The 25,754-nt window shown below is 31.3% G+C and overlaps 1 protein-coding gene across 1 annotated transcript; it reads right to left on the reverse strand.

The window, feature by feature from the left end:
- Positions 1 to 4,900: 4,900 nt before the first annotated feature.
- LOC114278566 (bZIP transcription factor 29) lies at positions 4,901 to 9,386 on the reverse strand. Its single transcript, XM_028220644.2, has 6 exons — positions 9,038 to 9,386; positions 8,881 to 8,917; positions 7,440 to 8,771; positions 7,230 to 7,362; positions 7,056 to 7,140; positions 4,901 to 5,441 (listed from the first exon to the last, which is right to left on the reverse strand). The coding sequence occupies exons 3-6, from the start codon at positions 8,702 to 8,704 to the stop codon at positions 5,257 to 5,259; spliced, it is 1,668 nt and encodes a 555-aa protein (XP_028076445.2). The 5' UTR covers positions 8,705 to 8,771; positions 8,881 to 8,917; positions 9,038 to 9,386; the 3' UTR covers positions 4,901 to 5,256.
- Between the last annotated feature and the right edge of the window lie 16,368 nt (positions 9,387 to 25,754).

A 25,754-nucleotide genomic window follows, 5' to 3' on the forward strand; every position in this document is an offset into this window, starting at 1 on the left:
TCTTGGTGTAAAATTCTAATTTATATATATGTATACATCAGTATTTATCTCTTTACAAGTGAATGTAATGTGACGTCTATATCTACCTATAATTATGTATTGCACTTTAAATTAAAAGGATAATTTTTTTAACAAGACACCATAACACTTTCAAACTCTGTATGTACAAAGTTTGTCAAAGTTGATATCAATATTGAATCATACATACATAAAATTGGCAAGTTACCATTATTGTTTTTCGATACGAATACAAATATGATATAATATAGTAACAAGAACATTAAAACGAGTAAATATAGGAACAAGAACATTAAAACGAGTAAAGTCAATTTTGAACTTACATAACACAATAATATGTTCAATAAAGAATTAATTATATATTTTAATATTGTTTCTACTAATGGGTGCCATGGTAATTTTGAATATCTTATGTAACTTAATTGTAAATTAGAGTTTTAATGTTAAAATAATTTTTATTTTCATTTAAGACAATATATTTTTTGTCAACTATTCTAAAGTCAATCCAATTAAAAAAAAATGTAATAATAGGGTAACTTTTTTTTTTTTATTGAGAAAATGAATTTAAATTAAAACCATACATTTTTATGAATAAATTTATTCAGGAGAGAATAACTTTATAAATTTTGACTTGTGTTAAAAAAAAAAAAAAACAAAGAAGAAGAGGAAACCAATTAATTTCGTTGTATACTTGGTTGAGGGTGATAATTTTTAGCATGATACATTAACCCAACACAAATCAGATACGGATTGAAAATAATACTAGGTTATATAGCATGAAAAAAAAGGGTTTGACTTATCTTTTGATTTTAACCTAAAAAATCATTTAGACTTAGTAGACTCATTTTGAGACTGATTTGAGTGATTCGAACAGTTCACTTTTTAAAACTCGTTAGGTAAAATATTCATATAAAAAATCAAGATGATTGAATATCGCTAAGTTATATGTTTGAATAATATTTGTTTTAGAAAAATGAAAGACAAATATAATTACAATAGTAGCTATCCATTTTCTATAATGCAAATTTAGTTCAAACATATAGCTACTGATGTCTAATTAGGTTGAATTTTTACATGAATATTGTACTCAACAAGTTCTAAAAAGTGAACGGTTCAGATCATCGAAATTGCTCCTAAAATGAGCTTACCAAATCTCAAATGCACTCTCAAGTTGAAATAACCAACTTGAGAGAAGTCAAACCAAATTTTATTTTTTATATATCCGTTTGGCAAGTTGGGTTGGGGGCTTTTTTGGCTATTTTAGCCACAAAAGACAAAATAGGCTATTTTAGTCACAAAAAACAAAACATCACATCCAACCCATAATCATTACACTCTTCTCTCACAAAAAAAGTCAAAAAAGCCAAAAAGTCAAAAAGCCCTTCCCAAACCAAACTTTTTAGCCTAGGCTAAAATAGCCAAAAAAGCTAAAAAGCCAAAAAACCAACCCACTTCCCAAACCAAGCCTAGGATTAGGATTTAAGTAATTTTGGTATCAACTCAAAATTTAAAATTCATTGAGTGGTACATAACATACAACTTTCGGAGTAAATATTAAATGTAATGTTGATATATGACATCACTGTTCAATTGGCGATCTTAATTTGTACTAAGGTCCACAACATTGTTAGTTTAGTGAGATAAGACTTTCTCACCTAATTCTATTTTCGACTTTTATAAACAAGTGACACCACTTTAAGATAATATTACCATTATGCTCAATATTTTTTTAGGGCAAATTACATTTTACCCCCTTAACTATTACCATTATTCACTTTATCTCCTCAAATTAGGGGTGGGCAACGGTTTATCCGAACCGTTCAAACCGCCCAACCCGTATATAAATGGGCGGTTTCGCAAACATAATGCGGGTGGATGCGGTTTGAAAACAAATTTGCAGGTCGCGGGTTTAACCCGTGACCCGCAAAAATCGTCCGCACTTTAATTATTATTATTATTATTTTTTTTTACATACCAACTTTGTAACTTTAATAGGAGCACCGTTATGTTCTCTATGACACTAGAATCCTTATTTTTAAGTATTTCTCAACTTTCTTAATGCCGTAAAATTATCAAGTCCTAAATTTGGTTTCTTATATGATTTTCATTAGTGACTCATCCACTTTGATTATTGATTATTGAACTGGCAATTCTAATTGAGTACATTTTTTAATGCATTGATATACATTTTTTTCATGACAAAAATGCTAGTGTAGGGTCTCTTTGTTTTGGATACTTTCATTTAATGCATTGATACTCAATTTTTATTTATAAACTCATCAGAAAATTGTTGTCAAATGATCACAAATATATAAAATGAATCTAATGCCTAAATTCGATGGGAAAAAAAAACTCAAAAATTAATTTTTAAAGAAAAAAGTATAAACCGCAAACCGCCTGCAACCACCCGCACATCTGCAAACCCTATCCGCACAAACCGCAAACCGCACTGCGGGCGGTTGCGGGTTGACTTTTTCCCAAACTGTATAGATGCAGACGGGTCAAAATCGAACCGCAAACCGCACAAAACTGATCCGCAAACACCCCTACCTCAAACTAATAATTGATACAATGTATCCCCTTTCACCTTCTAAAAATTTTCAATCTGACACTTATATCTCCATTTTGTTAAAAAAAAAAAAAAAAAAAAAAAAAAGGAAAAGGTTCATGCAATGTGATGGTTTGTATAATGAACATAAGTTTTAACTTCCACGGAAAATTTGCCAATTCAAAATTTGTCCACCCCTAACATTGACAAAGTTAGGTGCAGTTTTGCATAGCTTTTTAGGTTGCCTAATTTTATTTTTTAATAAGCTAAATTAGTCTCAATTATTTTGCCCAACGGGGCCTCTCTCTAGTTTAGAGAAGATTTGAAAGGCCATGAAAATCATTGAAAGTTTGGTTTTAATAATTTGAATCATTTATTTTTTAATTCCTTCAACTATATATGTACTTTTCTATCTATTTTATTAACAAAATGGAGATATAAGGGTTTAAATGAAATTTTTTAAAAGATAAAATGGTTACATTATATCAATATTTAATTTGAGGAGGTAAAGTGAAAAACAGTGATAGTTGAGAGGAATAAAATATAATTTACCCTTATTTTTAGCAACATATTATTTGAACAAAAATAAACAACTCAAACATTTGATGGATCAAATTTGGGAGACCAATACTAAGAGGTTGTTTGAGATGATCTAAATAAGTGCACTAATTGACTTTTTATGAAATATGGATTGAGTTTGGGGTGGGTTTGAAGTGATGTGGTAGAGAAGTGATATGACTTAAGTATGATAGTGACTTTTTGACTTTTTTCAAATATGTCAAACCAACCCTAAAACACAGGGGTGAGCATAGTCCGGATTAGACCGGATTGGAATAAAATTAGGACCAATCCGTTATCTACAGTTCCTGAAAAATTAGAATCAATCAAATCCGTTTAAATCGTGAAACCAATCCCAACCAATCTATTTAAACACGGATTAGATCGGTTTAGGACCACGGATTTACATAATTAAATAACAAAATATATATATATATATATATATAACATTTTAATTTCATAAAAATATAAATCTAGCACCGTATTAGTTTCACAATAACAACATGTCTTTCTTTTCATAATAACAATATACTGTTCTAAAATTTAAACAATCATAAGAAAACTGGTTCCATCATAAGTATTTAGACCATTACAAATTAACATTAAAAACTAACAAACAAAAATAATAAAAGAAGATATATGCGAGCTTAGGTTTGGATTTAAGTTTTATATAAAATAAGAAAAGATACTATGCAAAAGGGTGTATAATAAAAATATAGACTATTTGTATACGATCCGGATCGGTTCCAATCCGGAACCGTGAGATTCAATCCGGAACCAATCCGTTAACTACGGATTTTTAATTTTTCAATCCGAAATTGAATCGCGAATTCAAAAAATCAATCCAAACCTACTGAATTGAACTAAACTGGATCGGATTACGAATTTCACGGATTCCTTACTCAACCCTACTAGAGTACACTTATTTATATTTTTTAAATTATATTATCTTTTTAATTTTCTACACATATTTTCATAAATAAAAAAAAAATACTTATTTACATCATTCCAAACACCCTCTAAATTCTAATAAGAGCTCATAAATCTTGTGGATCTACCTTTTAGTGTTCTAGATTGACATGCAAACTATCGTCATGTGAATTGGCTCATCTCTTGATACCGTTTAATTGTACTTTTCTTTTCTGTTTCTATTCTTTTTTTTTTTTTTAATTATAATTTGACCAACAATTTCTAAAATCTATTTTTAATATTAAAAACAACATACTTAAAAATAAATAAATAAATAAATTGAATTGCTTTTAAATTTTCGCATGAGATTTCCACAGTTTACCTAAACTGGCCTTAAAGTACTTGTCAGCAGCAAAATCACAAGAAATAAGATTCTAGCAGCCCCTGCCAAAGTATACAAATGAGTTAGCAATCTCTGTGGCCGAAGTGTATCTAGATTCTAGCAGTCCCTACCATGGGACAACTTTGAAGTGAATAGAAAAGTCATCACCCTATAATAACATACTATATGGCAGCCCACCTATTAACATGGAGCAATCAACTCCCCCAAGTAACATAGAGTTCCCAACATGGAGCGATCAACTCAATGAAATCACAATCTTCATGGAGTTTGATCGCTCAATGTACAGATGCCACCCCATGATGCAGATGTCCATCATCAATCCATTACACCATGACATGGTGTGGTTCACCTTGTCCACGGACGAGTCCTGGGGTAACCAAAACCTCAGCAGGAGTCCCGGTTGGTGGGTTGGCATACCTACTGTTATTGTTTTCATCAAAAACTAAAGAAAAACACAGCAGCGGTACCAGACAACAACAAAATGATCACCTTTACTCAAAGAAACAAAGTGAAGAGTTGAAGTTTAACTCTCCAAACTGTTGCAACAAAAATATGTCAAAATGAACTTCAATCCAACATATAAAGGCTATATATCTTAATTCTTAAGGCTTGTCTATGACCTAAATGAACAGTTGGAGGATGGATATGCAACATGGGTTTCATCTGTAATTACCACACCTTGCTGTGTTTTGTTGGAGATGCAAAACAAATGAATAAATGCATTGGATGTAACTAACTACTGCTAGATAACAAGAACCATAGATGAAAAAAATAAATTGAGAAGCGTCCAAGCCTTCCGCAACGTCTTGTTCTTCACAGCCTACTGCTTTGAGTCTTGCTTTGTGGTTGTGCCAGCATTCTGCTGTTGCTGTTGTGGCTGCTGCTGGTGGAGCTGGAACATTTGGGGGTTGATGGAGAGCTGCTGGAACTTGGAGGTATCCCCATTCAGCTCTGCAGTAGCAAGCTTCAACCTTTGAACTTCTGCGCTTAAAGCTTCATTAAGAGCTGTCACAAGCACAAACATTTTAAGTACGCAACTCTATTTTCTGGTTTTTCAGTAGGAGGGTTATAAGAAAGAGAAAAAATATGTTGCAGTGAAGTATTAAACCCAAGGTTTAACAAATGGTAGCAACCGTTACATAACGCCGTTACGTAACGGTTGTGGTGGTTAACGCCACCACAACCGTTAAGGCCGCTTTTGTAGTGTGATTGAGATTCACAGGTATGTTGGCCGTAGCGGTCGTAATGGTGCCGTAACGGCCTGTTACGCACTATTACGTAACGGTTCCAAACTGTTTTTTTCAAAAAAAAATACACAAAAAAAAGAGCTGAAAATTGGGGAAGAGGGATAGAGAGAAGAGAGAAGATGGAGAAGCAAGAGATAGAGAGAGAAAAGCGGGAGGATGAAGAACAGATTATTGATTTGTTGAATCAACCTTTTAAGCACAGAACAAAAGCTCTAGCATAATAATTTTGTAAATGCAAATTGCAGGATGGGAAATCGCAGGTAGTCAGATTAAAGCATATACAATATAAGCATGGACACAAATGTGGATACAGACACAAGACAAGACAATTTTGAGAAAAGTAGGATACAGAAACGGTGAGGATACAGAGAAAAAAAAAAAAAAAAAAAAAAACATTATTTTTGACATATTTTTTTTTGATATACATCTGAGCATAAATTAAGGCACAAAGATATAAGAGACACCAATGCATATATGGGTGTATTCTTATTTTTTCCACTTTCCCTCTTTGTTTCCATATATTTCACTTTAATCCCAAATCAACTTTCTATAATTATTTACAAATAAACCTTTTGTGAGGTGTCTTAAGGCATGTCCAAACATATGACACCCGTGCGTGTGTCCATGAAGTGTCCCCAACATGTCTTGCTAATAATAATAATAATAATAATTTTAAAAAAATTGGCACGCCACATGGCATGTCCAACATGTAGACACGCTTGTCCAGTGTCCAGCACCCATTCAAAGTGCTTGTGCTTCCTAGTATGCAATGATTCAACCTTTTAACCAACCACAGTATGCAGGTATTTTCTAAAATGCCATTCAAACCATGTAAGATATACAATCTTCTTGCAAACAGATCAGATATGATCCAGTTTTTCAGCTCTCTTACTTTACATAAAAAAAAATATCGTTTTTAGTAAAGTTCCTACTTTTCAAATTGAGCTTGGAAGCACCTCCAGCCAAACCAAAGCTGCCCAAATTGCAGCACCATTGCACAACATGTAGGATGATGAACCAATCAATTATGTTCAACATGATTACAATCAAACTCGGGGCATCCGTACTTCTGCTAGTAGCATAAAGAGAACAAGAAACCCTCTGACAGATGTGCATACATATTTTATTTACGGAACAGAGCATTACTTCAACATAGGTGTAAAATGTTTTTGGTCTCTGTACAACTAGCACTAAGAAAAAATATATATAAAACATGCACCAAACAAAAAATATGTTTATGTAGGCAGCAATCATTATACTGAGCATTTGCAGTTTCTGCTTTCTGCACAAGAGCAGATTGCCAATCCCTTTGTATGTTAGAAAAACTGTAATATAAAGAAATAATATATCACATATGAAAAATGAATCATACCATCTCGAAGCTGTGCCTGTTGTTCCATGGCTTGCAGGCGAAACTTCAACTCATTGTTCTGGGTTGTGAGCCCAGCAGAATCTCTCTATAATGACAGTAAGGAGAAAACAACAGTAAGCCAATGAAAACAAACAAATCAGACCTAAAACAAATTCACAGAACTCTAATCCCTACCTGCAATAGCGTAAGCTGGGCAGACAATGTAGTTGCTTCTGTCTGTAAAGTTTGAACCTTGTGCTCCAGCTCTGCAATATACCGTAACTTTCTTTCTTTGGAACGAGCAGCCGATTGACGATTTGCCAGAATTCTAAATTTATCAATTAATTAGTTAGTGCACTATATATACAATTCCAGTTAGAAATTAGGCAGCCCAGAATGCATTACCTTTTGGCCCGCTTGGGATCAGCTAATGCTATCTCAGCAAGTTTCTCATTGGCCATAATTTTCTTGAGTTCAGCCCCACTAAACTCACCATTTCCAAATTCCAAGCTAAAGGTATTTGAATTCCCGTCTATCGAATTGCTGGGCGACAATTGTCCTGGGCGTATCCCAGGGGATGGTGGCAGTTTCGGGGACTCATCACCGAAATTCATCTTCCCCATGAAACTATCCATGGAAACACTTCTATAGTGTCTGGTAGTCAGAGAAATATCTCCCACTGCATTCCTCTTGTTCCCTTCCCTCTTCTCAGCTGAAGAACCGATACCGGGCCTTTGCGAACCATTGCCACTTTCATTTACACTACTTGTTGCTTCATTATCGCTGCTGTCATTGCCCTTTGTACCACTGGCTCTACTATCCAAATCCTCGCGATTCTCATTAGACTGCTTGTCATCAGTTCCAGAAGAGTTCAATGTGTCGATGTTGTCCAAATTCATATAAGCAGAAAATAGGTCATCCACAACTTCTCCTTCTGGTTTCCTCTCACCCATTCCTTCTGCATTATTCTCTCCGCCACCTTTATCCCAACTTGTCTCGCGTTTGACTAATTGGATTGGTTTGGGACCAGAATTGTCTCTAGCAGATGCAGACTGGTCAAAACCACCAGGACCCCTAACCGGGATGAGTGGTGGCGGAGATTGCATCAAACTAGAAAACCCAAATGGAATATCGCTATTGGATCGCCGATGTGCCTTACGAGGAGGAAGACTCTCCCCAACCCTCGAAGTACCACCACCCCTTGTGAAAGGTGATGGTGGCAATAAAGAATGTGTATTGGCATCTCTATCATCCATCGGCACATCATTTGGTGCTGATGACGAGTCTCGATACGGTGATGGGCTCAACGGAGGCAATGAATCCAGCGAAAAAAACGCAGGCTGCGATAAAGATCGCGAATGGGTCGGTCCGGGGCTAAAATTTTGAGAACCCAGTTGTTGATTTCCCGGCCGGGTTACCGGGATCTGGGAATAAGGCGAAATCGGAGGGATTTGCGGATGGGAAGGCGGTATACCGACTCTCTTACTAGTCTCAACATTAAAATTGGGCGAAAATTGTCTCATCGGAGCACGAATTTGTGAGGTATTGAATTGAGGTATATCAAGATGATTAACAGAAATGGTTTGTTTTGGGATTGAAGAAGATGAAGTACTGAAAGAAGATTGTAATCTATGCATCATATCAATACGAGCTTCTTCTGTATCACCCATTTGCTTCAAACCAATATAGAACAAAACTTTTATATAATTCTAATTCAACAATGTCTTTGGAAAAACCCTAAACAAAACCAGTTCAAAAACCCACAATCACAAAGCCATGAATCGCAATCTAAACTCAAAACAAAAACAAATATATATACAAATAAAACATTACAAAAAACACTTACAATTACCCTTTTAGAACCCTTTTTTAAAACTTATAATCTGGAAAATGAGATAACAAAGTAAGAATGAAAATCAAATCAGTACCAAAACCCAGAAATAAAAAAATGAAATTGAGGATTGAAAATTCAGAGAAAACGAACTAGAGACAATTAAAAGTACCATGGAGAGGTCATATTTGGACCAAATGGCGACCGGCGCCGGCGGCGGAAATCAGAAACTAGAGTTATCTCCTCCGCATTTGGTGGAAGTGTACAAAAACTTCGTTGTCTGAAAATGGCGGAAACACCGAAGACACAGGGACGGCACTCTCTCTCTCTCTCTCTCTCGCTATAGACGAAGACTACGACACGGATTTCATGACTAGTTACTATACTACTACCTCTGAATTTAATAAGAATTTCATTTGGGTTTAATTGGCATTTGGCTCCAATTTCAATTTCATTCCGACCGCATTTCAGAAAATTTTCCTCCATCAACGCAGATTATGTAGCTAAAAAAAAAATCTTACAAAAAAATATTTTATGAATAAAGTAATATTATGGAGTTATATCTCTCTCTCTCTTATTTTTATTTTTATTTTTATTATTTTTAATACTAGACATGGTGATAATTGCTTACCAAAAAAATATAGACACATAAAAAAATATATAATATTTTTTATAAAATAGTATATGTATAGTTGAATAGTTTTATATATATTCTAGGAAAAATTATTTTTAAAAAAAACTCAGAATTTGACTTTTGAAACAAAATAAATTTTTAATTTTGTAAATGTAATTAGTAATTTTGTTTTTTTTTAAACTTTTACAATGGAATCAGGATAATTTTTAAAGTGCCTAGTATGTATATAATTTATAAAAGGGAAATTTAATTAAAATCCCCACATTAAACTCTTGTTTGGTGAAAATGACAATATAATTTATTTTGCTTCATAAATCTCTTAAGGAGAAAATATATAATTGAGTAAGAATAAAATAAATTATCTTTTTTTAGGATAATATTGTCTGAGTAACATGTTGCTATGAGACAGAATAACATGTTTTTGTCAAATACAGTAACATATTATTCACATCAATTTCGACGGTAATAAATTTTATTTTATTTTTAAGAATTTCTTAATCAACATGGAACTTATTCGATAGATCTTGATAAAAAGTTTAAAAAATTTCTTTATTAATTTATTAAAAATTATATTATTTTAAAGTTTAATATTAGTGATATCTGATGTGTTATACTTTTTAAAGAAATTTTTTTTATATTTATTTTTAATATATTAAAATTTTATTAGGAAGGATTTCGACAAAATCTCCTTTATAAAATAATGCCATATAAATTAATAAATTTTACAAAGTTTTTCATTTGTCTTTATCATATTATTCAAATGGATCGTGTTTCAAATTTTACACCTCCATAACAATTTCTTAGTTAAACATTTTATTAATTTGTATTTTTTTAAGAGTTCACAAAAGTAATTGTGTGAAAACATTTTAATCTTCCAATAATGATATATTATTGGTAGATGTGAAAATAACTCCATCCTTTATTATTTTTGGTAGTTGAGTCTTATTTTGCTTTTATAAAACTTCAATGGGGATAATAATTGTGATATCCTCCAAAGATTAATGCCGCAATGTTTAAGTAAGAATATTATTAGAAATTAAGGTTTTAGGAAAGTCCAATTATAATTAATTAAATGTGATTCAAAATTAATTACTATGCTCTTTCATGCTAGGTGGTGTTTGGCAAGTGGGTTGGGGCTAAAATAGCCACAAAAGACAAAACATGCTATTTTAGCCACAACAAACAAAACATCACATCCAACCCATAATCATTACACTCTTCTCTCACAAAAAAAAGCCAAAAAGCTAAAAAGCCAAAAAGCCCTTCCCAAACCAAGCTTTTTAGCCCAGGCTAAAATAGCCAAAAAAGCCAAAAAGCCAACCCACTTCCCAAACGGAGGCTAAGGTGGATTTCTACAACATTACTGTGGCATTGTTTGGGAAGTGGGTTTGGGTGGGTTTGGACTAAAATATTTACAAAAAACAAAATAAGTTTTTTAATCCTAATAAAACAAAATATCACATTTAATCCATAATCATTACATTCTTTTTCTCACAAAAAAATCAAAAAAGTTAAAATCATTTCTAAATTAAACTTTTTAACCTCAAATTAAAATAATTAAAAAATTTAAAAAACTAACTCACTTCTCAAACCAAGCTTATGCACATCTCCTAAATCACACATTACATCTTATTTAAATGGGGTGTGGGGCCTATATTATCCTGTGGTGTGGGTGGTGTGGGTCTCACTATAAATATAAGTAGAAAGTAATAATAGGAAAATGTTTGAAGGTCACAATTTTTGTGGCCACAATGACTCAAAATTGTCAAAACGACGTCGTTTTGAGTACAAAACATGCCAAAACGACATCGTTTTAACAGTTTTAAACTATTATGACCACAAAAATTGTGGCCCTTTAGCATTGTTCGTAATAATATTACATAGAAAGTAATAATGGCATGCAACATAAGAGGCGTTAATTTTTTTACTTTTTATAATGTAAGTAAGCTACCTTAAAATTTTTATAACTAGGTTTTACTTCATTCCAACTTTACTTTTTCTTTTATAGAAAATAATTAGATTCTTAAGTAAATTCATTAAACCGTGTGGTTTGTCCGCAAAAAAAATATGAATAGGACAATATAAAAATTTACTCATTCATGAATTAAATAATTAGATGTGTATGGTTGCAAAAATAAATTTACTAAAAATGATACCACAAATGTTCTTTTTTGGGAGAATTACATCTCAATGTGACATGGTTTTTTTTGTTTTTTTTATTTTTTTATTTTTATTTTTACACGAACATGAAAGAGTGCAAGTCACACTTGTACCCTATAGCATTTTACTTGCACCCATCACAGATTCCCTTACACCCCATATGTTTTTGTAATTTTTTTTCTTTCTATTCCACTGTAAATCTCCCTTCTTTTTCATGAAAATTTTAAATTTAGCTACTTATTTCAATATATGTGATAACCTAATCTAAAATTGAGAGATTCAAAAAATTGTTGACAAAATATATCTTAGAGTAAATCAATTAAAAATTAATTGATTCTATTTGTCCAACCAAACGGGCACTAAGGATTTCATTTGGAAATTGACTTTTGTAGTGAGTTTTTTATTTTTTACGAAAAAATAAATAAAAAAAATAGAAAGAATTCTTCTATTGGCTAACTTTTATTGAATCATTAAAAAAAAATCTTAGGTAAATTACACTTTAACCCCCTGTGGTTTGCCCCAAATACACGGAGCCTCCCTGTAGTTTCATTTGTAACACTTAAACCCCTAAACTTAATACTAAACTATAATTTTGGACAGACTTAACAAAAGTAATAAAAAATCATAAATGCCCTTAGATATTTTCTACTCAGTCATTTTATTTGTATTACTTCGTATCTCTATTTCCATCTTCTCTCTCTCTCTCTCTCTCTCTCTCTCTCTATTTTCTCTCTTACCGTGAGCTCCATGTCATCACCACCTTTCAACACCAAGCCAACATGTGCATCCAGCTATACCACGTCAAGCTATATCAGCAGACGTGCCTCAGATCAATGTATTTGTCGTAGTGATCTACTTCCTTTCTCTTCTTTATTTTTCTTCTCCAAACAAAAACAGAGGAAGATGACCCACTTCCGGTGACCCATTTCCACCTTCAACCGCCCATTCGCAACCCCTTCCTGTCTAAACATGAAAATTTTACAAAGCAAAAACTTGTCAAATTTGATTTTTATTTAATTTTTCTTTAGTATTCTTAATGAATGAATCATAAAACTGAATTTTTTTATTTTCAATTAATTTTTCTTCAATATTATGAGGAGTGAATCACAAAATTGAACATATTCATGGCTATTTCAATTCAAGCCTTAGGAGTGAATCACAAAATTGAAGAGACCTAACCCCCCCCTCTCTCTCTAACCAGCTAATGACGAAGCAAAACATATTGGATTTCATGGCGAGCTGGTTCACATCCACTACTCTCTTCTGCGTCCTTAACCTCATGATCAGCATTATCTTCTGCGTCTTCAACCTCATGATCAACATTATCTTCATCACCTCTAACCTCAAATCCTACCACCACAAACCACCACCGTCACCATCGCCAGACGACGAACACCATTACCACCACCACCCACTATTTGGAGCTCCGTCCATTTTAGAACGAGCCAGGTCCTTCAATTTCTCTCTCTAGAGCATCGAACAACAACCCGACAACAACCCATTACACCCCTTTACCTTGACCCACATCAACAACCTAACAACCTCCAACCACCCCAACTGGTCTACAAATCTGAACAACAACCCGACAACAAGAGGACAAGAGGGATGAGAGAGAGCGAGAGGGATGAGAGAAGAGAGGACTTGAGATGCTTGGGTTTGAGGAGAGAGAGAAAATAAGAGAGAGAGAAGAGAGGGTCTGGGCAATTTCAGAGGCCTCAATGTGTTTGTTGCATATTTATATAATGAGGGGAGAGAGAAAGGATGTTTTGGTCCAAAAGTGTAATGTTTTTGGCAGGAGAGAGTGTTGCTTACACTTTTATGCTCGTGAATCTCACGCTCTGGTTAAATAAACGAATCTATCAAAAATTACAATTTAGTATTTAGTTTAGGGGTTTAAGTGTTACAAATGAAACTACCGAGGGGCTCCGTGTTTTTGAGGCAAACCACAGGGGGTTAAATTATAATTTACCCAAAAATCTTATTATGCCTTGATTTACATATTTTAAAAGGAAAATTAATTAATCCATTTATAAATTTAAATTTACAAATTTGAAAATGAAAATTAACTAATCAGTTATAAAATTTTAAAAAAATCTTATTACACCTTGATTTACACATTTCAAAAAGAAAGTTAATTAATTCATTTAAAATTTTAAATTTAGAAATTTGAAAAAGATTAGTTTTAAAATTGGGAAAATTGGTCTAAGATTCCTGCCCAACTTTTAGTAGGAGAAGAGGTCCACAATAATATATTTTAATGTTTAAGATCCCTCAATGTTTATTTTAGGCTGTAATGGAGATTTTCGTAGAACATCATTCCCCACAATTTCTTTCCTTATAATAATCAGAGAATCGTCAAGCATGTTTCTAAACCGGACACATTTGAGGCGGTGAAGAAAAAGCAATAAAGATGGATGAAGATCTGAAATCATAGATTTAATGTTGTTTATAGAAGAAACCTCCAATAACTTTGATCTGAAAGGGAGAACAATGCAGGTGTTCCAACAGTAAGTATCCATTTTATCAGTATCACAAGAAGCCAGCTTCCAGAACAAATTAATATCACAAGGAGAAATAATTGTCGGTAAAACAAAGCCAATCTGCACCTCGATTATATCAAACTTCTTCCTTCTCTTCTCTCTTCTTTTGGCTTCCAACTCCACACTCTCTCTCTCTCTCTCAAGCTGTCTCTATCTTCCCAACCCTTCACCGCCTCTTTACTTATCAATTCTATTTCAAAACACGACTTCCAGATAATGCTAGTAAAGTGTTCGACAAAATTAGGTGAAGGCCACATTGGCATAAATATTGAGTCAAATAGTTTCTAAATCACTTCTAATGTTTAGTCCAACACCACAAGTTAATCTTAATCTATTGTCACATAAGAGTTATGACATATGATAATTTATAATTTTGAGTAGGCAAATTTTTAAGCTTTACAAAATAAGAAAGAATTAGTATATTAACAAATGTAATTTACTACTATCATATGGTCAATTAAAATTACGAAACTTATAAAATGAAATGTATTTATATTTTATCGTAAATATAATTTTTGTAAATTATTTGTTAATTTTTATCAATTAAATTATAACATGCAGTTTTTTTATTACGAACTTAAAACACACAATTAATGGCATTGGAATAATTTTTTTTCTTATGTGCAACTCTGATAAAAATCAATAAAATTTAATTGATTATTAATCATTTTTACTACATATTTTAAATAAATTTTATATTATTATTTTAATTTAGAAACTAAATTTTGATTTTTTATTTATACCCCGTGCATAGCACGGATAATATGCTAATACATATATATATATACTAGTGGTAAACCTGTGCTATTCATGATCTTAAATAAATAATTAAAATTTTATCTTAAAAATTACAGTAATAATTTTAGAATTTAAAAGTAAAAAGTAGTTGAAATTATGTGAATAAGTTATTTACATTTAAATTACACTAAATTCGTGTTTCTATTATGTTATCATTAATATTTTATTTTAAATATTAGCTAATAGATATGTATGTCATTATATTGATTAATAACATTTTAGAGCAAAAATTTGTATGAAATATAAAAATTACATTTAGCGCAAAAGATAAATATATATACTTTTACATTAGATTTTCTCAAGGGACATAAAAATTAAACTTTACAATTACATAATAAAATTCACCTCTAAATTATTTCCCTCTTCTTGTTAATCACTTTCAACTCTTATTTCTAATTTCCTTCTCCAAACACACTTTTTCATCGCTCATTCCCCAACTATCCTTACAATTTTTAACCCTACAATTAACCTCTAACTAAATTTTGTTAGAATCTATACCAATCATATTCTATAATTTTTATCCTTGTTAACTAAGCTAATCTCTTGTAAATGATATCATTGAATAGTTTACCTTGAAAGGAGATTTCTGTAATTTATAAAAGTATAGAATTGTTAGACATGTAGTTCAAGGTTAAAATTAGGTCGATTATTAAAAAAATGAGGAAAAATCCCAAATCAATTAGAAAACAGATAAAAAAAAATCTTAATTTTATGGGGTGAAAGTTTGTCTTATGTTTGGTGCAAGTCATTTTTTGTGTTTGATGCAAGTCTTCTTCTTCTTCTTCTTCTATTTGTTTTTTGGTCAAACTTGCATCCAAAGTGATTTGAGAATATATATAGCAAATTTTTTTAGTTTACCCCAATGATACACAATTTTTTAGCCTTATTTTACCTTTTCATCTAAATTTTTTATTTAGTAAAATTTTAAATTAAACATACATATTATGTAACAAATTAATTTAACATAAATACCTTAATTATTATTATAAAAATTAGGGGATTTTTTTAGGATCCCTAGTATTAAGATTTTATAACATGAAAGACATCTAATATTTTCATAATGTCCAAGGTCCCTTAACATCGATTCAAAGAAAATTCGATCTATCCCCAGAGAATTTCTCTGGATTCAAAGTAGAGAAATTGAAATTTTTCTGAATTCAAAACAGAAAAATCCAGAGAAATTTGACTTTGTTCACAAATTTCTCTGATTTCGTTGACAGAGAATTGAAATTTCTCTGGCTTGATTGATACAAAAACCTACAATCTCTTGATTGAGACAATAGGTATGTCTCATCCCAAACCCAATTACTATCAAACACATCACACCCACCACTCTTTTCACTCAAGAACTCAACCCTTCAATCCTCAACAAACCCATTAAATTTCAGCAACACAAACTCTTTAGATTCTGTTGAAATTGGAAACCTTTTTCCCACAACACTGTAATCCAAGTAAAAGAAGCAACATATGACACAGACAGATACAATAAAGAATCTTAGAATGCCCAAAGAGGGCTCGAACAGTCTCTTTCAGCAACACAAACTCTTTAGACTCTATTGAAATTAGAAACCTTTTTGCCAATACTGTAATCCAAGTAAAAGAAGCAGCATATGACACAGACAGATACAATAAAGAATCTTAGAACGCCCAAAGAGGGCTCGAACAGTCTCAAACGCTTGAATTTCTTGAGAAAATCTAAATAAATTGGCATTTGTTTCCATGTCCTAATGATATGGGTTGTTAGACATTTGGGTCTGAATCAATCATAAAGAAAAACAAGAAACAGTGCATACGGCAAAACAAAAGGAATTGGGTCTGAATCAATTTTTTTTTTCCTTTGTGGGTTCTTTACTTGGTGTGTGAATGAGATGGGTGTCAAGAACTCAAGGTGGTATTCATAGAGAGAAAAAAGAGAGATCGAAATTCAAACCTTCCATGGTTAATGGCTTCAGAGGGAGAGAGAGAGAGAGAGGGGAGAGAGAGAGAGCGAAGATCTAGAGAAAATTGAAATTTTTCTGGTTTGTTCACAAATTTCTCTGGCTTTGTTCACAGAAAATTAAAATTTCTCTGATTTTGTTCACAGAGAATTTTTCTGGTTTTGTTCACAATTTTAAACCAGAAAAAATTGTTTTAACCAAATCAGAGAAATTTGTAAACAAATCAAAGAAATTTTAACCCAAAAAAAATTCAAAATACAAAGAAAATCAATAAAATTGAGCAAACCAAAAAAATTTCAAACACAGAGACATTTTTGCTTGTAGTACTAGAGTGGCTTGTAGTACCGGTAATATAATCTCATATGAGCTTTGAGGCCTAACCACCCCTACTATCATGAACAACACACAATTACCATGAGCACACAAACATACATATAGATAGTTGACCAAAAACAAACATGTACTCTCACAAACTAGTTTTTGCTTCTTTTTTTTTTTTTTTGTTACAAGAAAATCCTCCCTACTCTCCCACAGGTCCAAGGCAACGCCCTTTGCAGAGATCACCAGGGTGTCCTTTTAGCCGTTCCGAGCGAGGATATTATAATCTGGGAACTTGCCCTGACCTCCTAAGACAAGCTCCGCTTAAGTCAGGACTCGCACAGCGGGAGAGCATTGAACCCACACCAAGTGCTGATTAGACAACTTGAGGTCCAACCTCCTAACCAACTATGCTTCGCCCAGGAGATTGGCCCAAGAGATAGGGGAATTGAACATGTGACCTTAGGGCTTAAACCCCAAGCCTTAACCACAATGCCACCCACCCTTGGAGTTTTTGCTTCCAAATTTGAGAAATTGCAATAACAACCTCCACTGTTGTGTATTGGCAACTGTCAACAATGGAAGTGTGATCATAACTATCAATTCATGCCCCGACACTTTTTAAAAACAAAGAAATTTCAAACCAGAAAAATTTCACAAATTTTTATGGTTTGAAAATGGTTAACCATTGCAGCAAGATTACTAGGACGAATCGACAACAAAATAAAAAATGTGGCATACCCACTTAAAAAAGAGACTCAAACAAAAGTAGCCCACCCAGCTGGAGCTGGAAATCAAACCACCACACTCCTCCATCAAAATCCAGAAAAATGATCGTTACAGAGAAAGAACCAGTAGAACCCACCAAGACTTATTCAACTCTAGTCATGAGGCTTCAAAGCCCGAAATATTTAGCTAGTGAAATCTCTTCCATCACCACTACCAGTTCAGACAACAACACCATCACCTCTTCCATGGACAATGATTCATTCGACAACTTTCCCGAGGTGGACGAGAATTTTTGGTCAGACGTGTTCTTGGTTGACAATTCCGACAAGATGGGTGATTTTTTGGCAGTTGGAGCTAACCCAGACGTGTTCTCGATTGGATGCGTCGAAATAGTACTATGCAACGAACAATCTTGTAGTTGGTGATCAATGGCACAATCTCCGTAGAGAGAGAGATGAAGATTGTATATATGTATGTAGAGAGAGAGAGAGAGAGAGTAAGAGTTTTAGAGGGAGAGAGGACACGACTGAGAGACCTTAGACTACAAAAAAAAAATTATGGATTTATTTCATTACTAAAAGTTGAAGAGGGATGTTAGGCTAAATTTCTCTAAAATTTAATCATCAAACTACTTTAATTTAATTTTTAATTTTTAATCCAATTTTTTTAGTTGATAGAATTTTAAAGTAAACATATATATATATATATATATATATATAACAAATTAAACTAAACACCCTCATTTATTACCATAAAATTACCTTAATTAATTACATTTTAAATTAAACATGGGGCATTTACATACAAGTCCCATTTTGTGAACTTATATTCCATTAAGTCCTAGATAAAATTATTTGGTCCTTCAAGTCCCATTAATTTTTTGATAGACCAAATTATCCTTTCAACAAACTCCAAGCTTATTGTACATGTTTTCTCTGATATGAGTGATAGGATTTAACTAATGTACCATGATCGCTATCATAGAATACATGTTTGGCTAAGGAATGAGAACTGGTAATGTTCAATGATCTATATATTGGTTCGTAAATATGCAGTGTGCTATTTTTCCAAGAGCAAGGTAACTGGAATGAATTCATACGACACTTGTAACAGAGGAATGGCCTTGATCAGAAGTTTTTATATATAACAACCGAATCCAAAATTATTAGTGAGAGGAGAGAATATAGTGGTAGTAGTAATTGAGGATAAGACTCTAGAATCACTGCCTTCTTCCCCTACTCAGATCTGCGGTGTCGTCGTCGTCGATGAAGATGAAGAACTCAAATCCGCGAGTGGCTCATGCGTGAGGTTTAGGTTGTTGTTGATCTGTCTCTGAACAGATCTACCTCTCTCTATCGCTGCCAATCTGCCTCGTCACCACCTGAAATTCAAGGTCTCTGGGAGGCTTGGGTAAAGAATTGGGTGGATTTGTGGCTGTTGCTTATGAGAGTCCACCGAAAGATGAGGGCTCAGAGCTGGCGTCAGAAACTTGTCCAAAAGGAGATGAGTCCATTGATTGTGAGGTTTCGATTTTCACTGAGTTCACAGATGCCACTGCCATGAGAGAGAGAGAGAGAGAGAGACAGATGTGGGGTTTTTTTTTGAAATGGAGAACCTTCTCAGTTTATAATATTCTCAATTTTAATCATGAAAAAAATTGAGAAATTTCTCAAAATTGATAATTTTAAATTTCTTAGTTTTGATAATATTCTTAATTCATACTAGAAAAAAATTGAGAAATTTTTTAATTTTGATAATTATAAATTGAGAACATTCTCAGTTTTGAAATTGAAAACATTCTCAGTTTTCGGATTAAAGGGCAAAACGTCTTTTTACCTTTAAATGAGACTTATTAGTTCAAAAACTTTTTTACAGGACCTAAACTACCACCAAATATGTAGATAGGACTTTTAGGTAATTAATCCATTAAACATCTATATATATATATATATATATAACAAATTAAAGCATAAAGGACCTAAATAACTTAATTTATTACCATAAAATCTTAATCTAATTTTTAATTTTTAACCCAATTTATTTTAAACTTGTACATATATATACATATATATATATTTAAAAAATAAAATCATAAATTAATTACACTATCTATATATATAAATAATATATACATGTATAACATAATATCTAATTAAAATTAAAAATTAAGTTTGTTAAAAAATATATTTGGGTTAAATGATTTTTGTGTTATGTTTTTATTTTTTTATTTTTTTTGCTTAGTCATACAAGTAAATTTATTTATTTATTTATAAAGAGAGCCAAAGTTAGAAGAAGAAGACATAAATAGTATAATTGTCTTTTTGTTGTTACATTAAGGCCATGTTTATTTAGCCTGTTAGAAGAGGGGATTGGATTAATAATCAGTGAGACCCATCAAAAACATGTTTGGTTGAGCTAAAATGTTATAGAACCATCAGTCCAATTGGACTACCAATCCCCCCCAAAGGGTGGGATTAGCATAACCATTGGAGAGTTGGGATTGGTGATCCAACCGCCTTGGATTAAAATATGTTTAGTTTTATTTTTTTAAAATAATTTATTTGTGAAATAAATATTTTAAAAAAATTATTACTGAAGATTAAGTATATGATGTTTTTATATTTAATGAATTTTTAAATAATTTTTAAACAAAATTTATATTTTTAAAGTGTCTCTAGATTAAGTGTACCTAAAAAATTATTAAAAAATAATTATAATATTAAAAATTAAAATATATTAATTTTATAAATTGTTAATACTACCTATAGTATTACTAATTCGGTTGAGTACAAACAAACACTTTTTATCCTACATCTCCAACCTAATATCACCACACTAATAATCTTGTCATTCAATCTCACAATACTCCTAATTCCTTCCATCCTATAGTGCTAAACAAACGTGACCTAACAGAGTTAATGTTGTATTTTAGTTCAAAACTATATAAGAGGTATATATGACTATTTTTAAAAGATAATAAGATAAAGTGCTATTAAATCATATCACGGGAAAATAAAATGGATTTTGCCCATAACAAACCATCCCCTAGTTGCGTCAGTTATTAACTCGGAACCATATCTTCTCCAATTCACTTTGTAAATTGGACTATGTTGTTTGGACTTATGAAACTCACCACAGGTCTCACCTTAATAATCCAAATCGTTCCTTTTTTAAATCATATCATGTAGATCATTCATAAAAAAAAAAAAAAAAAAAATACAAATTCTATGTTTTAAATGTTTGAACAAATACATTTTCATGTGCGATTTGTGTTGGACAAGTTTCCCAATAATACCTATGCTCACATTTCTCTTTCGTGTTGTGATAAAGTTTGCACTTTTACACAATGCAATGCAATATAAATGAGCAAAGTGATCCTTTTGTTCAACCATACTTCTATCCTATGATTTTGCTTGGTGCATGAGAAAGATAACGCAAGTCTTATATTATTACAAGCTTAAATTAAAAATCTAAACACATAATAACCCAAAACATTCTCAGCTTCTCAAATTTCAATAATTAATTTTTTAATCTTGTTTAAATATTTTTTTAAAAACTATTTACATCATACAATCTTGATATACATTTAGAAGAAAAAAAAAATCATAATAATCGCCATAAACTACACGAACGGAGCCATTGTCAAGGCACATTAGATTCAAAGACAAGATTGATATTAAGATGCCGTAGGTTTGGCTCAAGAATTTAGGTAGAGGAGAAAGAATAATAAGCATTGAAAAAAAAAAAAAAAAAAAAAAAAAAAAAAAAAACTTAGGTTAGGAAGAGAAATTTCAAGTTCATTTCTGCGTGTGGTATGGAAAGGAAAAAAGTAAACAGAGAATTTTGGGAGAATTTTCATACATTTTTTTCATTCCTTTTCTCTGATTCTTCCTGCTTTTGGGAGAATTTTTTGGTGAAATTTCTTCCTATATGTTGAACCTTTTTTCCTTTTCTCCAAAACCAAATGAGAAAAGCATCCAATCTTCATATTCTTTTTTTTTTGCTTTTGTTTTACTTCTATTTTACAAACAATTAGAGCTGAATAAGAAAAAATAATCTACACTTATAAAAGTAATACTCAGCAAGTCAATAAGACCCAAACTCAGTTATTACGTTTAATAAATGAATGACTCATCTATCAGACCAACTGCTTAGTGAAATTGTGACTAATTATGGGCATATTTTCCAAGTTAGATCATATTAATTAGAAACCTTAAGTACAATCTAACCCAAATTTTTACAAGGTTCTTGCAATTTTTATACAACCTTAAACTTTGATTGCTTTCAAATCAAGCAAACTCATTTGTTTCCCATGCATCCAAAGAAAAAGAGACATGCTCATTTTATTAATTATATTATTTTAATAACTCACCTACAAGATTCAAGATCTTTAGCCCCAAAAAAGAAACAACTAGTAATTTTTTGGGGTAAAATTCATTTTATTCCCTTATGGTTTAAGGCCAAAGCATTTTACCGTCCCATGATTTAAATATAGCCAAAAATCTTCATGTGGTTTTGAACTAAAGTGCATCTCTTAATAACGGTAGTTATAGATGTAAAATGATTATAATACCCTCAAACTCTATGCCTTTTTGTTATTTCTTTCTCTTTCCTCACTCATACACATAATTTATAATTTCTAACATTAATTCAATTAAATCACAATTAATCATAAATTCTTAGTTATTTATTGTAATTCTTTAACTTTTTGTTTTAATTTTAATTTAATTGTATTTTAGATCACAATTAATCCTAAACCCTTAATTATTTATCATAATTCCTAAATTTCTAATTTAATTATATTTTAGATTGTAATTAATCCTAAATTATTGATTATGTATTTAATTCCTAACATGTTAATCTAATTTTAATTTACTTATATTTTAGATCAATCCTTAATTATTATTTATTTTATATTTTTATTTAAGGGAAAATTACACTAATAATCTCTATAATTTGTGACTTGTGTCACTTTGATCTCTGACTTTTTAATTGTGATACATTTAATTGAAGACGCCATTTTCTTTGTAAACAAAAAATGTTCCATTTCAAAGACAAAATCGTCAATTTGCCCTATTTCTCACCCGAATAAACCTACCCTTCTTTACGTCAAGAATTAGGGCACTATTAGAGTTGAATTTGCGAGCAAAAAAAAAAGAGTTTTTCACCACTGAGCAGAAAGTTACAATAGATCAAAGTGGAGACTATTAAGATATTCACACAATTACAAGCAAACATTGATATTGAAAATGGGTACTCAAAGGGTTGCGAATGACGTCATCCCGTGGCAATATGGCATTCATTTTTTTTTCTTGTTTTTTTGAATTTTTTTTTTTTTGGTTGATTTTGTTGTGACATACCACATTTGTTTTGACTTGAGTTTCTAAGACAATTTTTAATTTTTTTTTTAGAAAAATAAAAACTAATTTAATAAAAGTAAATATAAAAAAAATTTCAAAACTATTTCTACCCTCCCATTTTTTTTGCTCGCAACCGTCAACTCATGGTGCCCTAATTCATGAAGTAAAGAGGGGTAGGTTCATTGGGGTAGGAAATAGAGCAAATTGATAACTTTGCCATTGAAATGAAACATTTTTCATTTACAAATGAAACGACATCGTCAATTGTCCTTATTTGGAACGAGATTTAAAATTTAGAGTTAAATGTATCATAATTGAAAGGTCATGGAATGAAACATTTTTCATTTACGAACGAAACGACGTTGTCAATTGTCCTTATTTAGAACGAGATTCAAAATTTAAGGTTAAATGTCTCATAATTGAAAAGTCATGGACCAAATAAATCTCAAACTACAGGAACTGTTAGTGTAATTCGCCTTTTATTTAATTACATTCTAAATCAATCCTTAATTATATTTTATATTTTAGATCAATCCTTAATTATATTATATTATATTTTATTTTAATTAGCATATTAATCTAATTTTAGGTTTGGAGAAAATGGGGTGAAATTATCTTTCTTTTGTGTGTGTTAATTTCACTTAATTGTTTTTAGAAAACCAAACTTACTCACAAAAGTGTTGTGTGTGATACACCTATACTAGCTTGGATGGAAAAATAAATGGTACATAGGGGTGTTCTGATTATATTTAAACCATAGGGGGTAAAGTACTTCAATTTCAAATCACGAGGGGATTAAATGAATTTAACCATTTTTTAATAAAAATTTAAATTTGGTTGTTCATTTTAAAACATAGAAAAAAAAATCTATAAATTATTTCAATTTGAAGCATACACAAAGTATTGTGTGTGATACACCTGTACTAGTTTGGATGGAAAAATAAATGGTACATAGAGGTGTTCTGATTATATTTAAACCATAGGAGATAAAGTATTTCAGTCTCAAACCACGAGGGGATTAAATGAATTTAACCATTTTTTAATGAAAATTTAAATTTGATTGTTCATTTTAAAACATAGAAAAAATAATCACATAATCTATAAATTATTTCAATTTGAAGCATACACAAATTTGATTTGACACATTTACTAATTCATAGATTTTAATTTAGTAATTTTGAAATTAACTAATTAACATTAAAAAAATTCAAACAACCCAACATATGTAAATAATTGGGGGCATTGCTGATTAGTGAGGGTCAGAAAATTTATTTACAAAAATGTGAAAAAGTTTATAATTTTAATTATTAATATTTATAATTTTTATCATATTTTTGTAAATAAATTTTCTAACCTCCACTGAGCAGTAATTCTCTCTAAATAATTTTCATAAAAAATATTTTTATGGAATATTGAAAACAATTGTGGTGTTAATAATCATTCTCTTGTTAAATAAAAATTAAGTTATTGAATATTTTCAAGAGAATACCAAGTACCAAACATTTTTAAAAAAAAAAAAAAAAATTAAAAAAAGGTATAGACAAAAATAATAAGTTAAAATAATTTGGATTAATTACAATATGATCCCTCAACTATTAGTGAATATCACATTATCCTTCTCATCTGTAAATTCGTACATTTTAACCCCTTCAACCATAAAAATCGTGAAAATACATCTTTTTTTGATAGAGTCTATAAGAGTGAAAGTGTGATTCCATCAACTATTAATGAATATCACTTTATTTTTTTTATTTATAAACTCATACATATAGACTTTCTCAATTATAAAAATTGAGTAAATAAATATTTTTTGGATAGGGTCTACATAAATGAAAATGATATATTTTTATAATTGATAGAATTAAAATGTATAAGTTCATAAACAAAGAAGTCTATTATTAAAAATAGAGTTATGTTAGGGTTGGTTTGGCATAAATTAATAATACAAAAAGTCAAAAAGTCACTATCTTATTTAAGTCACTTCATCTTATCCAAATCATATCACCTCTCTAACACATCACATCAAACACAATCCAAACCCAACCCATATAAGCCAATAAGTTAAAAAGTATATTTTTTTAGAACATCCCAAACCAATCCTAAGTCTAAAATAAAAACAAAAGATACTCTACGGTCAAGCGCATTACAGTTTACAATGGGGCTATGATCCTCGTGATCTCCACCTCCATCCAGGGGTCACCCGCAAATCACGCAGACGACGTCATCAATGTTGAAATTAAATTAGTTAATTAATGGGTTATAAAATGGACACGTGTCGGTGAACGTGGCACATGTATAGTGCTTCAGCAGTAAAGGCCTCTTTTGACATTTGTCAACAACCGACACTATATAAAAAGTTGACTTGGGCCCGCATAACAATTGGGCAATTATATATGGCCCACTTTTAAGATTA

The sequence above is a fragment of the Camellia sinensis genome, chromosome 5 (assembly GCF_055761805.1).
Source record: "Camellia sinensis isolate YWXY chromosome 5, ASM5576180v1, whole genome shotgun sequence".
NCBI lineage: Eukaryota > Viridiplantae > Streptophyta > Magnoliopsida > Ericales > Theaceae > Camellia > Camellia sinensis.